Below are 19,529 nucleotides of genomic sequence, written 5' to 3'. Positions count from 1 at the left end.
ATAAAAACAGTTTTCAACCTTTTCTAAAAACACCTAAGTATAAAACAATCGGTTGTTTAGACAAAACAATAGGTTGTTTTTCACTTAGCTTGAAAAACACTTTTCTTTTAAAGAGATTGAGAGTGTTTATGTTTTGGATTCAATCAAGAGTGGATTACATATCAAATCTACCTCAGATCCTATCTAAAGGACAACTCAGCAACAGCAAGCACAACCAGTCTTCATCATCCGTCAAAGGGTTTGGATTCTTCAAAGCTTGAACGCCACTTGGTTCAACAGACTTTGCTGTCAAACCAATTCAATCGGTTATTTCGGGAATTTAACCGATTGTTTGTTGAAAATCCATAACAGAATTTTTGTTATGTTTGCAAATCAGCTTTAAATGTTTTCTAACAGAATAGGCTTCTACTTTAAATGTTTTTAACAACTTTTGGAGTATTTAAAAAGGTTGTTATACTCTCTTAAAGTTTGATAACAGTTTTGAGACATTTGTGAAAGTGTGAAAACATATTTGAGTTTTCAAGATTTGCATTCAAGTTTTTGGGTTTTCTTAAAGAAGTGGAATAGGATTGTTGTAATCTTTTGATTTGATCTTCATCAGGTGTAATCCTTTCTGAATCTATTGTATTTCTAAATATTGGTGTGTAAGTGCAAAATCAGAAGTTACTCTGATTTTTGTGGTGTTTGTGTGCCAAAGGAAGTGTGTCTTGAGGTGTTCAATGTCACTTCTTTGGTGGTGTGTTTGTAATCTGGATTTTGATTGCATAGTAGATACCCATTAGTTTCTGGGGACTTGATGTAGCTCTTAGGATAAGAGTGAACTAGTATAAATTGTTTGTGTGTTTTTCTCTTACCCTGAACTAATTTAAATTCTGCTTTTAAGTTGTTTTTAATTCCGTTGATATAAACAATCGGTTGAATCGCAAAAACAACCGGTTGATTTTATGTAAATCAACTTAAACAATTATAATTGATTGCTTTCTGGATTTCTATATCTGTTATTCTACTTTGAACTTCATTATACCTTCAAAGTTTGCGAAAATCTTTCATAAACAGTTCACCCTCCCCCCCCCCTCTTGTTTAAGGGCATATATTCTAACATAGTACACTCTTTGAGCATACAATATATATGTAGAAGGATTAAGAGTCACATATTAACTTTATAATGTTTAGTGCTAAGTTCTCTTTTTTTATACAATTTTTTTTAAAATCATTTTCTCATGCTCAACATGCATGTAACCTACTTACAACATTCACATATTGTAGATATTAGCTTATAAATTTGGTGGGCCACTAAATGTAGTTTTTCTAAATAATTTAGGTTAGGTGGTCACCTTTTGGTTATTAGCCTTTAAATGGGATTTCTAGTTATATAGTGAACCTAAGTGATCAAATATGTATTTCATCGCTCATCTCATTCTTTAAAATATTAAAATCATGATTTTAAGGAATACACTAAAATGAAACTTAAAAGGGGTATTAGGGATTCAAAAGATGGATAAGGATTAAAATCTCTACATCAAGCATACGATAAAAAAATTAACACTTGATGACATAAAGTGTAAAAGTTGATAACTCTCATAAACTCCAAAGTATTTTGAAGAACTTAGGAAAATTAATTCCAACAACATAGTCATAATAGAATATGATTATGCAAGTGAAGTTATCCATCAAGTTGGGTGGAGATGAGTAAACATGTTGAGTGCCTCTTCTTTAAGAGAGGTGGGGAAAACTTTGCACCATATAGCCTTATTTGTAGTGTAAAGATTCATTTGTGTCTTGTAGACATTCATATGCTCATTTGGATATGTGAAACCATCATAGAGCCTGATATTAAGCCCATTCCATTTGGGCGGGAGTTGAGCCTCCATGGTTTCATCAGTAAAAGGATGTCCTTTTGGGTCATCCTCCTCATCAATAATTTGTGTTCGTTCGGTATGTTGTTTGAATGCCTGATGGGTATGAGTTCAAATGATTGCTTTTTTTTTTACTTTGGGTAGGCTCGTTTGAACGAGATTGCTCTCTACGCTCAGATCCGACAACTCGTCGTTTTAATTCCTTATTCTACTCATTGAGGAAATCTGGCCAACATCGCACACTCATACAAGAAACCCTCAGCTTCTTGAGTTAGGACTCTGATAAGGTGTTGTAGTTACAGGATGGGATGTCAGGGTGGATGACCCTAATCATAAGCTACCTTAGGCTTATAACCCTCCTAATTGACTGAAGGAAAGCTAGAAAGATCCATCGGCAAGCGTCATTTTATACATTTTAGAATGACGAGTTGTTATGAAGGTCCTTCTCGGCATCATTGTTGAAGTGTTTGGGTGAGGAATAAGCAAAATATATTCTTGCTGAGTTGCACAGAGAAATTTGCGAAATACATTATTGAGCCAGAAGCATGGCATCTAGAGTCATGAGGACAGCATTCTACTAACCCACGATTCAAAGGGACGCCAAGGAATTCTCGAAAAAATGACTGGAATGCGAAAAGTTCGACCCCTTAGTCAGTCTACCATAAGAAGATTTGCACTTCATCCTTCCTTTTTGGTCCTTTGTTATATGAGGAATGAACATACTCGGCCATTTCCCACTAGTGAAGGGAAATGTCAAATTCTTGATAGTGACAGTGAACTACTTTATCAAATGGATTGAGGTCGAGTCCTTGATAAAAATTATAGCCCAACAAGTTTAATGTGTTTTTTGGAAAAAAATCATATGTGGACACGACCTCCCATATTCAGTGGTAACTGACAACGATAAACAGTTCATTGACAAAAAATTCGAAGGTTTCTTGGTTCAACTAGGAATCAAGCATCACGTTACATCAGTCAAGCACCCATAGACCAATGGTCAGAGTGAGGCCACCAACAAGGTCATCCTAAGATAGATGAGAAAGAAACTCAAGTCGGTAAAAGGTTTGTGGGCGAAGGAAATCTTAGGTATCCTCTGGGGATATCATTGCACACCTAAATCCTTCACAGGGGAAACACCTTTTCACCTCACTTATGGGGCGAGCGTTATGATCCCGGTATAGACGGGGAAAACCTCATAGAGGAAAGGAAGCTTTGAAGAGGAAAACAACGCAGATAACCTGAGGATCGATCTGAATCTCATTCACAAAGTCAGGGAGAAGGCATAGGTAAGAGAATAAGTCGTCAAAGGAAGGGCAACCCGACAATATAACTCTCGTGTTAGAGCTCAAACACTCCACAAAGGAGACTTGGTATGGAGGAAAATCGATGATGCGAGAAGATGTTGAGAAGAAGGGAAGCTCACAATTGGCCCATCAAGGTGGTGGACACATTGCAAAATGGAGCTTACAAGTTCCAGAAGTTGAGTGGGAAATTAATTACAAGAAGATGGAATATCACCCACTTGAAAATATATTACAGTTTAAATCCACGGTGATGCACTTTTTTTTCTTAGCTCGGATTTTTCCCTAAGATGGGTTTACCGAGCAAGGTTTTAACGAGCCAAACCTAAGTAGAATAAAATCTTTGACTTTAGCGACAATCTTGTCAAGCTCCTCTAAAATAAGCTCAATCACGAGTAAAAGCTAAAAGATAGTTCAATCAAGAATTAAACAAGCATAATCATGAGTAAAAGCTAAAAAGTAATTCAATCAAGAACTAAGTAAACTCAATCATGAGTAAAAGCTAAAAGATAGTTCAATCAAGAACTACGCAAGCTCAATCATGAGTAAAAGCTAAAAAGTAGTTCAATCAAGAACTAAGCAAACTCAATCACGAGTAAAAGCTAAAAAGTAGGTCAATCAAGATCTAAGCATGCTCAATATGCTCAATCATGAGTAAAGGCCAAAAAGATAGTTAGATCAAGAACTAAAATTGCTTTATCATGAGTGGTAGTTAAAAAATAGTTCAATAAAAAACAAAACATCCCCAATCACGAGTAAGAACAAAATCAAACAAAACGATTATAAACAAAAAATTGTCTTAGTCATCAACAAAATGATCATCTATTACCTTGTCAAGGTAAAAGTCTTTGGGCTTGATGTTAGGGCTAAAATAAATAGCCTAGCAAAGAGCCTTCTTGTAGGCTTTAACATACCCAAGGGAAGAGTCCACAAGATTATTATTTTCAGCTCTAAGTTCTTCTTCTCAGGCGTTCAATTCTCTTACCTTGGCATGTAGGCGCCCAAGGCTTTCTTCGTCATCTTTCTCGACCACGATTGAACCAATCAGCTCCGTGTAGAAGTCCTCAAGATCTATTTCCGCACTCTCTAACTTGTCCTTAAAAACTTGGTGACCAACCTCGGAGTCTTCCAGTTTCTTTTTGGTCAAGAAGATTCGACGGCATGACTTAGTGCCCACCCTAGTGACGCATGATAGCCATGTAGCGAGCCAACATAATCATAGTCGAATCCGCATTGATCAGAAGATCAACGTCATAAGGGTCAAGGAAGAAATTACCTCTCGTGCTAACATGGTGACCGCGCATACTCACGAGCCACAAGGAGTTGGAATGCGACACCAAGGTAGAAATGTGGTACAATCGAGGAATCAAACCATCTTGGCTTTGAACATTCACAAGTGTGGAGAAATCTGGAATGACATGTGGAGGAAAAGGAGAAGCTGGAATTTGAGGAGGAGACTTCAGAGCTCGAGCGGAAGGCTCGGGGGAGCGAAGTATGTCTACCGGGCTGCCCAAGCGAACAGATGGACTCGATGGCTCCGAAGAGGCCCCCCCTTTTGCATTTTTTCCTTCTTGGGAGGATTGAGGTCGACCTAAATCCCTTGGCTACGAGAAAAGGCATTCTTCTTAGCCTGCAGGACTTTATAGTCGAACCCCTTTCCCATCAGTTATGTGCAAACAAAGGGAAGAATCATACAGCTAGACACACACAAAAAAATGAAGAAAATCCTAAGACCTAACTCTCACTTGTAAAGACCATGATGGGATTCTTGGCCAATAACACTCTTAGCAAAGCCCAACTATTGATAGGTCGGGGAAGGCTCTTGAGCACGACTATGTCAATTATTTCCTCCTCATTGACAAAATGTTCAACCTTTGACTTGAATTTATAAGGCCTATGCCAATACAGAGGAAACTTGGTGGAACCGTCCACATGGTAAAAGATCATTTTCCGAGGATCTTTATGGTTGAAAACCTTAAAAAATTGATTCTTAAAGCCTTTAAAGGAAGAAAAGTAGACCGTGAAGAGGGAACCGTTTTGGACACCATTCAATGACACTCAATCGACCTCAGCACCGTGTTTCAGTTGGTAGAAATACATGAATTTGTTTATAGTAGGTTGTATGTGCATATATTCACACAACAATTGAAATGACTTCAGGAAAGCCCAATACAAGCTTTCCTAAAGTTGGCTGGGAGTAATATTCATAACCAGCAGCATGCCGCTCTCAAAGGACGTTAGTGGGAAAGTAACTGCCAGTTCTTTAAAAAAGTACTCGTATACGTAGCTCAGAGGGGTACACGTATACCTCACCCGAAACCCATAGATAACTCTTGTAGGGCACATAGGGAAATTTATCCCTACACTTCTTGAGAGCCTCACTTTGATTGGCTACCTTTTGGGAAGACTCCCCCTTTCAGGTTTCCTCATGATGATGAAAGTGATGGGAGATTGCAGAAAGGCAGAAACCTCCTCCAAACGGTTGGAGAAGGTCTGACTTGATGACGCATACTCACTATCTACGAGGTCAGACATGCGAGGAAAAGAATAACTATCATTAGAAGTAGAAGAGGAAGCCATGAGACCGTACCTAAGCACAAAAGCTTGAATCTTGTGAGGAAAATGAAGGAGATGGTTGTGGAAGCAATTGTGGCGTATAGAAGCACAAACGAAATGAGGATGCGAGAAAGTTGGATATGTTAAGCGACACTCATTTTGGAAGAATATTAAAGGAAGATTCTAGAAAAAAAGCAGAATGGGGGAAAATTAATACGGGAAAAAGAATCGCCAAAAGGGGAAAATGTCCAATCTCCTTTTTCGTTATTTTAAAAAATATAAGTAATACATGTGGGAACAACTTGTTCGACCTTTACCCACCAAGCTCAGGCAGAATAACTTGGTATCTTATTCGTCCTCGATTGTTTAAACACCTCGATCTCCAAATTGAGGGCTTGTGTACCTGCTCGACTGTAGGTCGGACACAACTAATAGCTCGGGGTGACCATATGACTTCGTAACCGAGTCATCATTTACCATAAATGACCATCATGAATAAAATGACCTAATCAATGAGCCTTAAATGATGAACAACTATTTATGAAACTGTGAATAACAGTTACATGACTAATCCAAATGACTCATAACAGTCCACTCAGAGGATACCAGGTTAACCTATAAGTACTCATTCTCTAAGAAGTACATCTTATCTTATCTCATACTTTTAACTCTCATACTAAGAACTTATCATTTATGTGCTCCTATTGACTTAAGCATCGATGAGTCATTTTCTAGTAGAGCTTCCCTTTCACACTGAAGACGAGCTGAAAACTCATTCCCAGACAATATCCAATTTTGAGAGAGTTGTACTCCCAAACTTTTTTTTTAGAAATACTCCATATCAACAACACAATTAAGAAAAATGGCATAAGTTTCAATCATTTAAAAATATACTAAGAAGAAAACATTAAAACTTTCTTATCATTTTACAGACAAGATATTAAATAAAAGCAAATAAATATAATGAATATCATCTAACACTGGTCACTTATCATATGAACAAATATTATAAAAAAAGAGTAAAAGGATTCTTAAAAAATACAACAATTTGTACCTATTTTGTAGTTGGAAGTTGGAAGCCATTACTGATAAGACACATTGAGAAGAAGGTGGGTTATCCCTCTGCACTCCCAAACCAACCAACAAACTTTCACTCACAGAGAAGCATTTATTTTCACCATTTCTGATTTCCTCCAAAATGCCATCATCCATTTCTCTCTCTTCTTCTTACGCTTCCACTGTTTCGAGGCCACGTCACTCTTTTCCTCTCTCCGGTGGCACCCTCGTCCCTTCGACTCTCAATTTCTGTGGTCTCCGCAGCAAGGCATTCACTTCCAGTTCCCTCAACCACCACTGCCACCGGCGCCGGCGGCACTCCGCCGCAGTGTCCGCCGCTCTTTCCAACAACGGTACCGCTCCCACATTTTTCGACTACGACTTGCTCATCATCGGTGCCGGCGTCGGTGGCCACGGCGCCGCGCTTCACGCCGTCGAGAAGGTACGCTCAGCGCTTCTTCTTCCGACGTTTGGATCACTGAAAACCTTTCTCTCGAGCGCGCCCGCGCTCTGTCGAGTTTGAAATTTCAGCTGAATTTTGTAATGAATTAGAAAAGTTAGTTTAATTGAGACTGAAATACAGTTTTGTTCACTCGTTTTATACTTCGATTTCAGTTTTTAGCTAACTTTAAAGTTTTACTTTGTCACTCAAAGTGTATCTGTTTCCCTCAGTTTATTTGTTAACTTTTCTAGACATGAGAATGTTACACCAAACAAGTATTGGACGCGTAATCTAGATTAACAGCAAATAGCCAAGTTTTAAAACTTAGAGGACCAAGCTGAAACAAAGAAATAAGATGAGAGACAAAATGTATTTTAGCCGTTAATTAATGAAGAGATTGCGTTTTGGTAAATTGTTATATTCTTTGGAGAAGTTTTGAAGCGAGGAGGTGGTTTTGCAGGGCTTGAAAACGGCCATTGTTGAGGGAGATGTGGTTGGAGGGACGTGTGTGAATAGAGGTTGTGTTCCTTCTAAGGCACTTTTGGCTGTGAGTGGTCGTATGCGAGAGCTGCGGGATGATCATCACTTGAAGTCGCTGGGTTTGCAGGTAATAGTATTTTGTTGGAATTGATAATGAGTGAAATGTGTTTAGAATTTGAGAATATAGTGTGCTTTTGTGGCAGAGAGATTGGTGGTATTATGATATATTTGCTGTTTTAGGTTTCTGGTGCTGGGTATGACAGACAAGCAGTTGCTGACCATGCTAATAATCTTGCTTCAAAAATCCGTGGCAACTTGACCAACTCCTTGAAAGCTCTTGGAGTGGACATTCTCACTGGTTTTGGAACTATTTTGGTAAGTGACATGTTGTGCTATGTGGTGTAATAGATAATGGCTATTGTGATTGCCTTTGGAGATTGAATTATTTGTTTACCAGGCAAGGCTTGAATTTTGACCACAAAAATGCAAGAGGTAATTTTAAATTTTTTGTCTACTGCCTTGACTGTGGATCCATGCAGGGTCCTCAAAAGGTGAAAGTTGGCTCTTCCAACAAAGTGGTAACTGCAAAAGACATCATCGTTGCCACTGGGTCGGTTCCTTTTGTTCCTAAGGGCATTGAAGTTGATGGTACGCCATACACTACTTGTTTTATCTTTTCTCTTCATGACGTTATTGTTTTATGCTAGCATCTCTAGTTTTACTCAATGAAAGGATTTGATTATAGTCACATCTTCCTCCTACCAGAAACTGGGATGTACAATATCATTTATGATTAGAATCATATCATGCCACTAGTGGCATGACATAACTAGTAGAGTGCTATCAGTTATAAAAGCAGTTAGCACCCAATGGAAAAAGAAAGCTATCAATTTGGCATTAGAGAGATGTTTTGATGGATAATTGTTGTAACTTGAGAACCTTCCTAATTATTTCAGCATATTTTTATTTCCTTTTTTAAAGGTTTTGGTTACTAACTTACTACAAATAGAGATGAAGAGAATGTAACTGTAGTGGTGATTGATTTCAATAAAATAATTCTTTATTTTTCAAGTTGGTATTAAAGCCTAATTTGGTATCAGAGCTCCGATCAAGGGAGTCTTGTTTCCGCTACCTTGTTAATCGCCATCACCCTTGTTGTTCGCCATTTCCGTTGGGGTTAGTGGTGGGCCAAAAAGGTGTGCCCCACCCGTCGCTGCCATAGATAGGGTTGTCGGGACATTGTTTCCGTTATGAATCAAATGATAAGGGTTGAATCATGTCTTTGTTTTATGTTTTTCAATGTCTAGTATGAAAGCTTTTAAAAAAAACTTGGTCATTTGAAAAGAATGATTGAATCAATGACCAAGAACTTTGGATCATATACCCTACCCAAAGGTAGCTAGAGCCTTCCTTTTCCATATGTTTGTTTTTAAAATCTATTAGAGAGAAGTTGTGTTAACTGCTCCATACCTTGTCAACAGGTTACCCACTCATATCTTAAATAACATTTGTCCTATTGAGTCTTTTTTGTCTTTTGTCCCCTCTACTCCTATTGTGTCAAATCTACCTTGTCAAGTATTTTGGATATTCTGGTTTTGTTCACTCTCATAATCCTAATTGCAATAAATTAGATCCTAAAATTCTTAAAGGTGTATTTATTGGTTATCCTACGAATGAAAAAAGGATACAAATGTTATCATCATGAGAGTTGTCGTGTCTATATCACCATTGATGTCACCTTTCATGAAACCAAGTCCTTTTTTGTCATCCCTAAGCTTCGGGGAGAAATCACTTGAAGCAGAGGAACTCTCCATTCTGTCATTAACATGTATATCTTTACAAGATGCTCAAGATCCAAGTGATGATGCAACAACAAATTATGTTTGTATTGAGGAAGAAGACAAATTATTTGGCAAAAAATATCAAACAAGATAACCCACTTTGTCTCCAGAGTAAGAAAAATTGTTTGACTTGGAGGTGAGGATCTCTGAAAGCAACATTGTGGAGGTAAGTGTTACTAAGAATTTATCCACTGTGTTGAGAAAAGGAAAAAAGATCATGTGTTAATTATCCTATTTCTTAATATGTCTGTATTGACAATCTTCCTGATAGACATCGAATCTTTATTGTTGTCATTGATGCCATAAAAAATCATACCTCAGTTCAATAAGCCTTGAGAAGTGAACAGTGGACTCAAGCTAGGAGAGAGGAGATGGATACATTAGAAAGAAACTCCACATGGGAGATTGTTGACAAACCAAGAGACAAAAAAATAGGGTGCATGAAACATTAGGTAGATGGGTCAATAGACAGTTATAATGCTAGATTAGTCGCAAAGGGGTATACTCAAACTTGTGGAATTGGCTATGAGGAGACTTTTTTCTCCTGTAGCAAAGATGAATACAATTCAAGTTGTTCTTGCTATAACAACTCATTTTGTATGGGAATTACATCTGTTAAATGTGAAGATTGTCTTTCTTCATGGAGATTCCTCTCGGATTTGAAACCCATGGTGGAAGGAATAAAAAATGCCTCTTAGAGAAGGCCTTACATGGTCTTAAACCTATAAAAGTAATGATTTCCTTAAGATATAAGCAAAGTTAAGGAGGTCATACTTTATTCATAAAACACTGTTACAAGTAAACTTACACTATTGTTGGTCTATGTGGATGACATGATTATTGCAGGAGATGATGAAACATAGAAATTGGCTTTAAAGGAAAATTTGGCAGCCCAGTTTCAAATGAAAGACCTGGAAAAACTTAAGTGTTTCCTTGGAATAGAGGTTACTTATTCAAAAAGGGAATTTTCATCTCCCAAATAAAATATGTACTTGATCTCCTTAAGGAAACAAATAAGTTAGGATGTATAACCTCAGGAGTTCCTATTGAACAAAATCATAGAATTGGAAGTGAAGATAGCTCTCTTACAGAAAAAAACCCAATATTAGTGATTAGCAGGAAAACTCATTTATTTATCATACACGAGATCATACATTGCTTATGAAGTTAGTGTGGGAGTTTATGCATGATTCAAGAGAAAGACACACACAAGTAGTTGACAAAATTTGCCAGTACTTGAAGTTAAGTCCAGGAAAGGATACACTTTGATCCTGAAGATATATGCAATGCTCTGTTATTGACAGAAATTTCTTGGAGAGAGTCTAGTGACGGAGAAGCAAAAAACACGATAGAGTATCTTGTTTTAGTACAAAAGCTGAATTTCAAGCCCTTGCTTAAGGTGTGTGTGAAGGACTCTAGATAAAGATCATACTTGATGACCTTAAAATTAAGGTTGACATCCTTATGAAATTATATTGTGATAACAAGCCAGGCATCATGAGCATTGCTTATAATCCAGTCCAACATGATAAATCAAACATATTGAAATTGACAATCACTTCATCAAAGATAATCTTTGACAGAGACCTAGTGGTTACAATTCCTATTCCTAAATGATTTCAAATAGCAAGTATTTTTTTTCACTAAAGGACTTACTCAGGGCAGGTTCTAGGCAAGTTGAGGGGGAGTGTTGTAAATATTTGATTATTAGAATAAAAAATATTCTCAATATCTCTGTAGTAATTAGGAAAAAATATCTTCAAAATCTTCCTATTTATTTCAATATATTTTTATTTCCGTTTTTAGAGGTTTTGGTTTTTACAATTGTAGTACTTAATATCAATAAAATAATTCTTTATTTTTCAAGTTAGGCTAGAGAATAGTAAAATGTGTATAAGGAGATGGAGATCTATATTCAGTTATATTTTGATACTGTTCCTCACACTTTCTGTTTTTTTATTTATTTATTTTGTGTTGTAAGTTTTATTTGGTTTCAAGAGAAACCTCACCAAGTATATACATTCAGGGAAGACTGTGATTACTAGTGACCATGCACTCAAACTGGAGACTGTTCCAGATTGGATAGCAATTGTAGGAAGTGGCTATATCGGCCTTGAATTCAGTGATGTTTATACAGCTCTTGGAAGTGAGGTATACTTCTCTGCTGCTCTTTTTTTTTCTCCTTTCTCCGTTGTATTTTTTACATTAGGATGTTTGAAAGTTTTTTTTTTATATTATTTCATTGTTTGTAAAAGGTAGAAACCTAATTAGTGCATGAGTTGTATAGTTGGTAATAGTAATAATAATATACTGCAGGTTACTTTCATTGAAGCTTTAGACCAGCTCATGCCAGGATTTGATCCTGAAATTAGCAAGTTGGCTCAAAGGGTTCTCATAAATCCCCGGAATATTGACTATCATACTGGAGTTTTTGCATCAAAGGTAATGACATCCGGTAATTTGTAATATAAGATTTTGTTGAGTAGCTATTCTTCCGTCATCATGTCCTCTATATAGGTCACTCCTGCAAGAGATGGAAAACCTGTCACGATTGAGCTCATTGATGCAAAGACCAAGGAACAAAAGGAGACTTTAGAGGTACCCTAATGTTTTTCTAAGGCTTTTAATTAATCATTTAACTCTTAAATTTTCTCCATATACTAATTGGTAAAGGTTGATCGGAGAACATATGACCAATGAACACACTCATACCTTTTGTCATATTCATTGTATAGTAGGACACTCTTAATACAGCATTCTCTAACGGTATGAGAGACCTTGTAATGACCAAGATCACATTTTCAAAATCCAAGTGGTTAATATACTCAACTTCAATAAATCATAGAGAGAACTGTGTAGCAGTACATATGCATGTAGCTGTGCTGAGGTAGACAACTTTGTGGCTGAGCGTAACTGGGACAGAAGGGGTTAATAGTCAAGGATTTCACCTTCCAGCATTTTGAAATTTACATTTGACTGTGCTTAGCTTTAGAGGCCGGTGACTTTTGTATCTCCATTGAATTTTGTAGTTCAATCTCAAATTCTTGAACATTTGAAGTGTTAAGAATGGGATTTACAAGTCCGCACCAAGGCAACTATCTGAAAATTCTCAATTATAGATGACATTTAAAATATCTAGGAATCCATCTGTCTATTTATCTACCCATCCATATATGTATACATGTATGCACAGCCACCCATTCATACCTTTACATTCATATTTAATTACTGACTTCTTAAAAGATGATGCTTCTGATTTGCTTTAGGTGGATGCTGCGCTAATAGCAACTGGAAGGTCTCCTTTCACACAAGGTCTTGGATTGGAAAATGTATGCCTTTCTAACTGAAATGTCTTTATGATAAAAGGTTTTCCTCAAAGGAAATGATTGGGCATTTGGATATTTTCCTTTACTTCTTCCTCCAGATTGATGTTGTAACACAGCGTGGTTTTGTTCCTGTGGATGAGCGCATGCGAGTACTTGATGCAAATGGAAACCTGGTTTGTTTCAAATGTTTAATGTGTACATTATTTTTTTCTTGGTCTGACACATTGTTACTGATTTAGGGTATGATGGAATAATAGGTTCCTCATTTGTATTGTATTGGTGATGCAAATGGAAAGATGATGCTTGCTCATGCTGCCAGTGCGCAAGGAATTTCAGGTAAGAAGCAAGTAATTTTGCTTGTAATATTTGAGTCATTTGCTTCCTTTACCTTATAAAAGATTGTTGGACAGTGGTTGAACAAGTCACTGGAAGAGATCATGTGCTCAATCATTTAAGCATACCAGCTGCTTGTTTTACTCATCCTGAAATCAGCATGGTTGGATTGACCGAGGTATATAATATTCTCTTTTTGTTTATGTTTAAGCCTCCACCTGCTGCTTTTTTCATTCTTTCATATGCATGGCTAACTGTCCTCTCCTCTGTTCTTCTGCTGTGTTACTCCCTTTCTTTCCCTTGTATTATTTTATATCTAAAATTTCTGCTTGTTGACCTTCACTCAGATGAACTCATGTATTATGGTTAAACATATTATATGCAGCCTCAAGCAAGGGAGAAAGGTGAAAAGGAAGGATTTGAAGTAAGCGTTGCCAAAACAAGTTTTAAAGCTAACACAAAGGCCTTAGCTGAAAATGAAGGGGAGGGTCTTGCAAAGGTTATATTTCTGTATCTTTTCCCTTGATTCTATTATTCTACAAAAGCTTATTTGGGTTGGATTGTAGAGGAAATGGTCTTAAAACATCTGACTTTTAAATTATGTTATTGTGCAATGATATTTTAATTGTGATTATAATAGGGATATTTTTTGGAAAATTACTGGATTCCCCTTGCTAAAATTGATTGTTATCTTGATCTTGTTACAACCTTGAAAAAAGTGAGACTTGATTTGCTCAAACTACCCAAATATGATTATGGACTCTTCCAAACAAAAACAAACTGGGGATCTTAGCTCACTTGATTTTTAAGATCGGGATGCTGCTACTGGGACTGACGGATTTTATCCTCCACATACCTCCACCCCCTTACCCCGCCAGTTAATCTGAAGAAATTGGGACCTAGCAGTTAGATGCCGATTATGAGTTATCTACTAAGAATTATTACTTTGGTGATGTTAATGCTATTTGGTTTAGAGCAGGGAGTCCTGATTCACTTCTTGAATTCATTCTGGCCATTTTTCTCTGGGAACATTGTTGTTCTTTATCAGCTCCTTTGTTTACTATTTTTACGCTGTTTTCCTGCAGTTGATATACAGGCCTGACACTGGAGAGATACTGGGAGTTCACATTTTCGGGTTGCATGCTGCTGATCTCATCCACGAGGCATCCAATGCAATAGCGTTAGGAACACGTATTCAGGTAAATTTTTCCTTCCAAAGCTGTCAAATGTGAGAGCCTGGGATTTAGTTATTAATGGTCGCATGTGCTACATTGACAAATAAATAAGGTTCTCTATGCCATGTTTTTAAACTTACCTGTTAATAGCCTCAAGAATCTGTTTATCCTTTATGTGTGTCTGTATGGTAACTCCAACATCAATGCAGGACATAAAATTTGCCGTTCATGCTCATCCGACTTTGTCTGAGGTGCTTGATGAGCTGTTTAAATCAGCAAAGGTGAGCTACTGCATAATTTACTTCCAGACTTGCACGTTCGTACACATAAATAGTTATGCCTGGTGTTTTAATTCGTGTTCCCCCTTCAATTACTAAAATCAGGTTAAAGCACAAGCTTCTGCGCCAGTAAAGGAAGCAGTTGCAGTTTAATCTACCTCTGAGTATCCGTTTTACAAGAGAGTTTTAGGTACAATGGAGTTTCAATGCATCACATCTTCTGGCTGAATACTTCAACCCATTCAGAAACCTATAAAAAAGGGAACCGTTTGAAGGAGTTTCGGAATGGATGAGTGCCTCATATATTATTTTCTTGGCATGTTGTTAGCTTCCAGCAATGATTATATTCCTGTCTCACTTCAAATACTCGTTTTCTCCCAGTTGCAGCCTAGATGCCTTCATCTTCAGCTTGTAGCAGTTGCCTATTGTTCATGTTCGGAGGCCTTTGCGGGTACCCTATTTTTTCAATGTTTTAGTTTTGAGTGCGTACATAAACTGTCAGTTTTTCTTGTATGGTTTATCATGGTATAACCGTAACGATAATAACGCAGTCCACTACATAAAGCAATTTTGTTCTACATTTAGAATTTTGTGGCATCGATCGTTCCAATCGGATTTTGGTATGCCAAGATGATCGTCAAGAACCACGTGATCCTGTTACGATCAAAATGTTTATGCCGTCATGAATCATCTAAAATCTAGTTACACACGTTCATTTACTAACTATAAATTCTGATTACTAACTTTATCTTCATTTGTGGACTCGTCAACTTAAAACATTTACCATTTTAAACAGCTACTGCTCAGGCCACTAATAGCATGCCACTGAAGACGGGCATGGAGCATATTTAGTTCCAAATTCCTTCACAATTACAGTAGTTGCTTTACAACAGAGCCATGGTTGAATAAAGTCAATGAAGATGGTTTACAGACAATCACAGCCTGAGTTATATGCAAAATTCAGTTTCTTAACCTTCATGCAAAAATTACTTACCAAACACAGTTAATTGTGAGCCTCGAATTTAAAAGGTGGCAACTTTAGTTTATGCAATTTTAGATCATTCTCTACAAAACTTTAGAGAAAAAATTAAAATAAAATCTTCAACAATTTTTAAGGAAGAATTTCATTTCATTTCATTATTTTTTTTTCTATGCTCTTATAGAAAAGGTTCACCAAACAAATTATGATCCTTCACACAACTCCAGTAGCAAGAGCAGAGGCGTCAAGAAAACCCCCACTTATAGTGAGTATGGCAAGAGATCTACATTGCATTCACTAAACTACATAAACAATAAAAGGTGGAGTGGGCCTAAATTCATTCATACATCATAATCGCCAATACAGTAACAATCTCAAGCAGATGAATTTATTTCAGTCTGCGTAATTGTGAACAAACTTCTTTAGGCTATGATGAGCATACCACAAATAACAATTAAAAAAATTATGAAAGGATCTAGATATAATTTTAGAAGGAATCTTTTTTCTCCATCCGAACCATCTCTTGGCAATGAACAAAAGACACAAACCTTCACATAAAAAAAATTCAACACCAATCCAGCAATTCACTTTGTTTCTTGGTTTATGCATTGGAAAGGATCAAGATATAATGTTAGAGTCAATCTTTTTTTTCCATCCGAACCATCTCTGGGCAATGAATAAAAGACACAAACCTTCACATACAAAAAATTCAACACCAATCCAGCAACTTACGTTGTTTCTTGGCTTATGCATCGGAAAGGATCTAGATATAATGTTAGAGTCAATCTTTTTCCTCCATCCGAACCATCTCTGGGCAATGAATAAAAGACACAAAATCCTACACATTCATTCCATTGATAAGAAAATCCAACACCAATCCAGCAACTCTTTGTTTCTTTGTTTATGCATGGGAAAGTGTAAAACTTCTTTTCAACTTGGGCCAAAAAGGTTTTCAAGACACACTCTAAAATCAGCCATCTCCTAAACCCTTTCGACATTTTCATCTTTCGGATACAAGTCAGGGTATGAAAATCCAAGCTTCTTCCCAATTGAAACTAGATCCAAAAATATGGTGACATAGTGCTAAGCTAACCATCAACAGCAAATGCATGCAATCTCCCTTTTCTTTCCAGAATTAAGACAACAAATATTCAATTCTCACACGAACATAGCCACAGCAATGACTAAATGATACCAAAACGTTGACATTCATTCCATTTGATAAAAAAAGTTCAAGGACCTTCTCCAACAGAAACCAGGAAAACAAAACTATAAGAGTACTGCATTCTCTGAACAAATTAATTATACTACTGAAAATTGATTCCAAACAAAGTTTACCATTAAAAACAAAGCTTAAAAAACCCTAAAGGTTCCGTTAGAAAGTGCCGCCACTTTACTCTTCCTCGGAAGCAGTTTCCCCACTCTTCTTGTTGTGCTTCCTAGCGTACCTCTGGTTCCTCAGAAACTTGGGGTCCATCTACACCAATTGCCAACAATAATAAAGCATAAAAATCTTTAAAAAAAAAGAAATTTAACAACCCCAAAAAAACATATACATCCGCATAACATAAGAGAACCTACAACATTAAAAAAGTGAAAATTTTACCCCTTTGGTGGAAGTGTGGCGATGCCTCTTTGGCTTCTTGATGCCATTCTTGTGGGCCTTGTAGGACTGGTTATGTGCTGTGTGGTTCTTAGACTTCGCCATCTCTGCAATCAGAAAACGCAGAATAAGATATGAAAAGGGACAGAGCAAATTGTGAAACGCAAAATTCGAAGAACGTTGTGAGGGAAAATTGAAGACACTAACCGAAAAGAAAGTGATTGCACAGTTTAGCCGGCTAGGGTTTTTGGAAGATGGCTTTGTATATTTATATATTGAGACGAAACGTTTTAGCGTTTTTCTCCTTAATGACGATAATGCCCTGCCCGTAAAAAACACAATTATAAATGTAGGGCAGAGATTAAAATAGTTTAAGCCCAATTAATTACAACATCTATATTAATTTTATTAAATGTATATTTTATTTATCATAATTTTAAAATATTTTTTATCACAACTATGGATACATTTTTGGCAATTTCTTCCTATATATTTTCAAAATTTTCAAAAGTACCAAATAATAAATATAATTCAAAACTAAAAAAATACATTCTGGACAAAAAAAAATAATCCAAAAACACAAAATTGAAAATGCATTTTGGAATTCAAAAATATATTTTATAAATTTAAATTTAAATATTTTCGGATAAAAGATTCTAGAAGTCATTTTTATCTATATTTTTTTATTGAAGGATATTTTCGTTATTTTTAAAGAATATTTCTCATAGTAGATCGGATGCATGTAATTGATATGGTGGAGGGAGAATTTGCCTTTTTACTTCTCGTTTTAAAATTATGAAGTTCGGACACTCCTCTTAAATGTCGTCAGTCTTTACTACATAGTTTTAGAATATTACATTTCATAATATAGATGTGGTTCAATTTGATGGTAAAATCAATTTATAATTTCTATTATATAAGGATGTTTATTAGGTTTACTCATTTAAATGGCTTAATCAGATTTAAATAAATAAAAATAAATTTGCTTGAATTGTTTTTATGATTAAATAAAATTTAGAATAATTTGAACGGATCAATCTATCATGGGTAGTTATTAAGCTTAATACTTAGTTCTGATTGAAATTTAGTTATTTATATATTTAAATTTGTTTTAGTCTTAATATTGAATTTGTAATTATAACTCTCTTTTTTAGTTTTACTCATACTAATTATACAGTCTATTTTTCGAAAAATATTTTAAAAGTATAAAAGAAATGGAAATTATAAGATTTAATGAATAAAAAATTCAATATTTATGATCTAGTTCACTAAAATTAATTGCAATTTTGAAGCATCTCTAACCCTGTTTCTTAATATACTACCGAGATTAATGTTATATAATTTAATTAAGAATCCAAATAAGAAAATTTTCATCCAACCTAAAAATTCAACGAGAGTTTTATACATGGTCCCATGTAAACCTTAAAAATCTTGAAAATTAGTAACATTGCTATATTTTCATCTGTTTCATATATTAATACAAAAGATAGATAAAGATACAAAATCTTGAAATGGTTTATACAAACTATTAGTATTTTAGTGATTATAGACATTGTTAGACCAAATTTACGAACTAACATGAAAAATATTAGTCTATTAAAATTTGAAAAACAAGTTTCCATTACTTGAAAATCATGTCAATAAAACTCGTTACAAGCTAGAACATCTTCAAAAAAAATAAAATTATTTGTGTTAATTGACTTAAAAAACCATTTTTAATAAAAGCATATAATTGCTGTAGGTGACGTGTGATTCTTATTAAACAATAGTTGCTTTTATAAACAAAAGATCTTAATATTTTTGTCTAAAATGTTAGTGGGAGAGAAATATACAAAATAAAGGTATTTAGAATATCCAGGGAAGGAAGTATAAAGGAAGAAGTAAAGTAAATCAATTAGTAAATGACAACCTTCTTATATAATTACGATCAATTATCGCATTCGATATATTTTTCATTTTGGAGTTTAAAGTTCTTTTGAGGTTTTATCTTTAAAAGACGTCAATGTTCTCGTTCAAAGTTTAGTGACTTCAAGCCAGTAATGTTTTATTTGAAAACTTCGTGATTTTCAGTCAGTCATACTTGATCCCCTTTTCTTCAAGGGTCATCATATTTATAGGCACGTCACCATCCCCAGGGTTAAATTGGAAAATTGACTTAAAGATAAAAGATATTCTCTTCTTCAAAAATTGGATCTCAAGGACGTCATTGGTATCCCTAGGTTGAATAAGTATTGGAAAATTTACTTTAAGGTAAAAGATATTCTTTCCTCTAAAATTGGATCTCAAGCATCATTAATAATTTT

At 35.6% G+C, this 19,529-nt stretch overlaps 2 protein-coding genes across 3 annotated transcripts; one reads left to right on the top strand and one right to left on the bottom strand.

The window, feature by feature from the left end:
- Positions 1-6,714: 6,714 nt before the first annotated feature.
- Positions 6,715-15,231, top strand: LOC137820218 (dihydrolipoyl dehydrogenase 1, chloroplastic). Of its 2 annotated transcripts, XM_068624169.1 has the most exons (16): positions 6,752-7,211; positions 7,672-7,818; positions 7,932-8,066; positions 8,231-8,339; positions 11,559-11,683; positions 11,849-11,974; positions 12,050-12,130; positions 12,799-12,861; positions 12,957-13,031; positions 13,116-13,194; positions 13,269-13,369; positions 13,577-13,690; positions 14,277-14,390; positions 14,576-14,647; positions 14,750-14,834; positions 15,026-15,231. In XM_068624169.1, exons 1-15 carry the CDS (start codon positions 6,912-6,914, stop codon positions 14,795-14,797), a joined length of 1,689 nt encoding a protein of 562 aa, XP_068480270.1. In that variant the 5' UTR covers positions 6,752-6,911; the 3' UTR covers positions 14,798-14,834; positions 15,026-15,231. The 2 variants fall into 2 exon arrangements, with proteins under 2 accessions (XP_068480269.1, XP_068480270.1); XM_068624168.1 differs by having other exon boundaries at positions 6,715-7,211; positions 14,750-15,231.
- A 1,581-nt stretch (positions 15,232-16,812) lies between these two features.
- LOC137820219 (large ribosomal subunit protein eL29z) lies at positions 16,813-17,549 on the bottom strand. Its single transcript, XM_068624170.1, has 3 exons — positions 17,434-17,549; positions 17,230-17,333; positions 16,813-17,100 (listed from the first exon to the last, which is right to left on the bottom strand). Exons 2-3 carry the CDS (start codon positions 17,329-17,331, stop codon positions 17,017-17,019), a joined length of 186 nt encoding a protein of 61 aa, XP_068480271.1. The 5' UTR covers positions 17,332-17,333; positions 17,434-17,549; the 3' UTR covers positions 16,813-17,016.
- Between the last annotated feature and the right edge of the window lie 1,980 nt (positions 17,550-19,529).

Source organism: Phaseolus vulgaris, chromosome 9, assembly GCF_000499845.2.
Source record: "Phaseolus vulgaris cultivar G19833 chromosome 9, P. vulgaris v2.0, whole genome shotgun sequence".
Classification (NCBI taxonomy): domain Eukaryota; kingdom Viridiplantae; phylum Streptophyta; class Magnoliopsida; order Fabales; family Fabaceae; genus Phaseolus; species Phaseolus vulgaris.
The sequence above is the reverse complement of the archived record's forward strand: the minus strand, read 5'-3'. Positions and strand labels throughout refer to the sequence as shown.